General features: G+C 34.3%; 1 protein-coding gene across 4 annotated transcripts; it reads left to right on the forward strand.

The window, feature by feature from the left end:
- The first annotated feature begins 551 nt into the window (after positions 1-551).
- Positions 552-4,907, forward strand: LOC114286665 (cell growth defect protein). Of its 4 annotated transcripts, none has more exons than XM_028229846.2 (4): positions 552-935; positions 2,913-3,083; positions 4,441-4,526; positions 4,672-4,907. In XM_028229846.2, exons 1-3 carry the CDS (start codon positions 843-845, stop codon positions 4,522-4,524), a joined length of 348 nt encoding a protein of 115 aa, XP_028085647.2. In that variant the 5' UTR covers positions 552-842; the 3' UTR covers positions 4,525-4,526; positions 4,672-4,907. The 4 variants fall into 4 exon arrangements, with proteins under 4 accessions (XP_028085647.2, XP_028085645.2, XP_082778398.1 ...); XM_082922272.1 differs by having other exon boundaries at positions 743-935; positions 4,428-4,526; XM_028229844.2 differs by having other exon boundaries at positions 4,441-4,907.
- The last annotated feature ends 229 nt before the right edge of the window (positions 4,908-5,136 follow it).

A 5,136-nucleotide genomic window follows, 5' to 3' on the forward strand; every position in this document is an offset into this window, starting at 1 on the left:
TATTAACTCTAGTCTAACTCTAATCTTGACTCTAGACTAATAATATCTATGCCATAAATGCATAGATTTGGACGTGAGTTACTATTAAGGATAAAATTTTATCAATAAAAGATTAGGATAATGATATCGGGTACTGCTTTGGGCCCCATCGCATATCATTCAATCCTTCTTTTTTGACAAAATTCTGACACTATAAGTTATTACACGACACGTATAAGGATTTTCACAGCTTTTCTTTAATAAAGCAGGATAAGAAATACCTACTTTATTAAAGTAGTGAGTGAAGGAAAATCCTTATCACTGACAGACTCAAATAATTACAGACACAAAAACTTTGCAAAATCTTTTTTGTTTTTTCTTTGGCGTGCATTTTTCTGATATCTGAGGAGAATCTTTATCTTCTATAGACTTTGTCTTCTTTTGCTGGAGCGCCAATTATTAATGTCGACCCTTGGATTAATAATAATATCAAAACTACTATTAAAACACTAATATATATACTAAATGGTGTATATAGCAGTATATATTTACACAACATACAAACAATCTTTATTAAAGTATTATCAATCCAGATTATCAAAATTATTTTTATCGAATCAATTTCTAGTTAGTGAAAAAAATTGACAAAAATCTATTGATTCATTCTAGTTTGATCAGTTAAATTGGTTGATTTGATTTTTAAACACCCCTAATTACAATTGGGATACGATAAATTTTTATTTTTTTGCTAATTTTGTAGTATTCATTTAAAAAAAAAAAAAGTTCTTGATCGTAGGACGACGTCGTTGTATTGTTCTCATCAACTGTTGAAAACGGCAGTGTTGCAGTGGACGTTCGATTCAATGGAAGGAAACAAGAAGGGCTACGCATGGGCGATCTCTGCTGGATTGAACGCCGCTCTGGCCGCCATTTCTGCTAAACTCTTCGCATCTCAGGTATATATATATAGATATATATTTGTTTAGTTTTAAATTCTGATCTAATTCAATTGAAATCTTTCAATCAGATTAGAAACCCTAGCTATTGCCTGTGTGTATTCCCGTGAACCTGACATGGATACTTGTAAATTCATTTCATTTTGATCACATTACATCATTAGACCGTGTTTGGATTAAGTATTAGAAGAGGATTTGCGAAAGGAAAGAAAAAAAACTAAATTTTGTCTCTTCTTTTTTCCTTTCCCTCCCCAAATCTCATCTCAAATCCTTCATCCGAATGGGAAAGAATGGTGATTCTATTCCAAGTTGTTTGCTAATTTGCTCGAGTAGAAATGATAGGAGAAAGGAAGGGAATGATTTAAATAATTTTACATTTATGGCCCTTATATTGTAAGATAAATAAATGAACCTAAGGATCAAATAAATTATTTTGCATATTAAACGAGGGAGGGAGCTTTTCCTTCCTCCTTTCCTCCCACTTTTGGGCTGATTGCAAATCCGTGGCCACCGTGGAAACACCCTCCCTCCCTCTTTCCCTTCCACTCGCCCCGTCCTACTAAATACAGGAATCTCTTTTTTCCTTTCATATTCATATCCCCCCCCCCCCCCCCCCCTACTTCCCTCTCTGTCTTTCCTTCCTACCAAAAATGAAAAGCCAAGGCAGCATGCTCTTGTAGAAATATTAAGGAGGGATTGTAAAAATCCCCCAAGTTCAATTAATTTTGAGAATCAATGAAGAGGGTTGTAGTACATAATTTAAAGGAAATCACTTGGCAACCATTGTGAAATATTAGGATCGCCACAAATCATCAAAATTTAAACTAACTTCTTTTTTAAGTCAGTATGTTTGTTGTTTAGAGGTAAATTTGTTTTTGCCCTTTCGTAGTTTTACCCTCTATTTTAGTCCTTGAGACGCATAACTGCGGACTATTGTAGTTATCTATGTACAAACATGCACGAAGGATTTTCAGTTAATAATAATACCGGTAAACTGGCTCAACCTTAACATCGTTGCTGCATTAATATCATTTATTTTGTGATCAGAAAGGGCATGTGTATTCACACCTACACTCTTTAAAATAATTAAGTAGAAGCAAATAATATTATCACCACTATTCCATTACATCACAACTGAACCTCAGAGATGATTTCTGTTGGCTCCAATCAACAAGTGTTGGATGGAAAGTTGCGGACTCAAAACCAACCTTGTATATCTAACTCACTGTGACAGGGTTCAGTGAAGGAATAAACAAGCAAACAAATGAGACTTGTCTCAAATTAGTTATTGCTATTCACATCCAGCCAGCTTGTGCAAACAAACGTGGCCCATGCGTACCCCGACAGCTTGTGCATTTCAATAATACTGGTTTTAGTTATAGATCTCTTTGTTTGATTTAAACTGCTCGACACATTTTAAGTTGTGTAATCCTACCATATCTTATCATAATTTGAGGAATGCGTATCATGTTCCAATTCCTGTTCCACAAATCCTGAGGATCCACGTTACACAAAACATTATGCTTGAGGTTAAAGAAAAATAAAAGACCAAAACTCTGCTACATCTGTAACCAAGTTGATGTGTGAGTCCTTATTCAGAGCAATATTAGGTGAAAAATCCTGTTGATTTTGTCTTGTTATTTAAAGAATCTTGATGAACTTATTATTTATCAAAAAAGAAACAGAAGAAGAAAAAAGAATCTTGAACTTATGGTTTTTCATGAGTATGTATGTACATATGTTTGTAGGCATGTCTTTTATATATTTATTTATCTCAAATTATTATTGTATGATAAAGACTTTTAAAAGCAACACCACTTAGTAAAATATACGCAACCACAAAATAGTCATACCTAAACTTGTATTGTATACTTTGGTTTGAGGAGTACCACAAAAGATAAACAAATAAATAAAATAAAATAATCTAAGTTAGTATACATGTCAAAACTAATTACAAAATTTCTCTCATCTCAACAGATCGTTAGATATGGTTTGGTCATATTTTTCAACGTGATAATGTGGGGATGTTACGTTAATAGCCTGAAAGCTCTCTCATCTCTACAAGCTACGGTGACGAATTTTGCTACCAACTTTCTTTCTTCGGGTCTGGCTGGATTCTTCCTCTTTGAGGAATCTCTATCATTTCAGGTAATCCCACAAAACTCAAACAAAAGACTTCAGAGCCTTTTACTTTTAATTATTGAAAATCTTTTGTTTTGAGAACTCATGCAATGAATCCTATCAATTCCCTAGACAGCTGATTAAAACAATGTTTGTCCACCTTAGTTTTTGCACATATTGGATGTTTTGCCAGGCAAAAAAGACTCTAAAATGGGTAAACAGAACTTCTTGGCACTACTACTTGTCAAAAAATGTTGATTAAATGTTTGCCTGTACAGGACAAGTACACTGACTGTGATGCTTTACTTCAATGTCTAACTGACATGGGATTGAGAAGCAAAAGAAAATCAATGAGAGTAGTGCATAAATATGTAAGCAAATTAGTTAAAACTGCTTAGGAAATGAAATGAACGAACTAACAGACCTTCTATTATTGATTTTAAAATTTTGAAATTATTGAACTGCTGAGGCATCCCATCACAATCCAAATCCATATGCATAGGGTCTAGGCACATGACTTTTGTATGCTGCACTACAACCACATGCCTATATTCTGTGTATGAATTTGGGTTGTGAGATACCCTACTAAGACAAACAAATTAGCCCCATGTTTGCATTTAATGGGTTACTGGCATGAGGCAGCATGTTTATGGTGCCCACCTTATTCCTGGTTATATCTTTCTAATATATATTTCACATCCTGTGTTTCTGCATATCTTCTTTGAACCTTTCTAAATTCCACCTGATTATTTCCCTACCAGTTTATTCAAGTCACTGATCTTTCAAGCTAGCATTTGAATCAAACTTACAAAACTGGTTCTACTGCAAGAACATCTTGACATTTATGGTACCATGTGCGGCATATAATCCTTTAAGTGGGCCATTGTATAGTGGTCTGTCCCGTATTATTAAACATCCAATTATATAATGTGCGAAGCATCCTGCAGGTCGTACTTTATTTTTTAATTGATATGCCCAGATATTGAGCAGTTGGGTATGTTGTATGCTAAGCATGCTCGTACAAGAAAAAAAAAAAAAAAACACTTGCTCATTTACAAACACATGTTGGGCTGGAAAGTCCAGATGCCAGATGGGAGTCTGTTGCAGTTTGTCCAGCAGAGCACATACATTGTTCAAGCCCTGCCTCATTGTGCAGCCTTAATTTCCATTTACCTGCTAGCATTTACTTCTAACTGCTTGCCTATCTTCTTCTTCTTCCTTTTTTTTGTTTTTTGGAACGGAAAGAGAGAACATTGATTTGCACTTTTTTTATGTTATATTTATCCTGTGTTTAAGATAGTATCAGGATTCTGATAATATTCAAGTAGTTCTAGTTAGGTATCAATCTAACAGTTGCATTTCTGATGCAAGTTTGCTCTCTCAGTGGTTTGCAGGTGCCGTGCTTATTGTAATTGGCGTATTAGTACTCAGCAAGTCAAGTATAGAGGAGAAAACACACTCGGATTAGATGTATGTTTCAATGGATCCGCACTTCTCATTAATCGCATTTGACCTATCATATAAATTTGGCCGTTTTTTATGTTCATCTAAGCATGTTGAGTTCAAGGATGATTGACTTTGACATTACTTCGGTGACATTACTTCATTCACGCAGGGACATATCTCAGAAGGCTGACTTGATCAATTAGTCTTCTGCAGATAGTGAAACAGGACCAATTGGTTGTAAAATGAATGGGGGAGAGGAGGGAGGTGGGTTGAGGAAAAAGTGGATGAACTGTATGTTGCATACACTGCTTTGTTGTAAATTTTTTGGTATGAACTTTTTTTTTTTTTTTTTTAACCTATTTTGTAAACCATTGGAAAAGTAGAACAAGGAAATAGTTTCATATATATGTTCTCTTGTTGGGTCAGTGTGTGAATGAATGAGGGAGAGGTGGTTCCATGGAAAAATTTTCTTTTTCTTCTTCTTTCCAATGGACAACACAGAATCAGGATACATTTTTGGGAAGAGGATTGAGCTAAAATAGCTCACTAAAAAACAAAATAGATTAAAAATAATCAATAAAACAAAATGTCACATCTAATATATAATTTTTTTATTTTTATTTTTTCACTTATT

Source organism: Camellia sinensis, chromosome 3, assembly GCF_055761805.1.
Source record: "Camellia sinensis isolate YWXY chromosome 3, ASM5576180v1, whole genome shotgun sequence".
In the NCBI taxonomy this organism is placed as follows: Eukaryota; Viridiplantae; Streptophyta; class Magnoliopsida; order Ericales; family Theaceae; genus Camellia; species Camellia sinensis.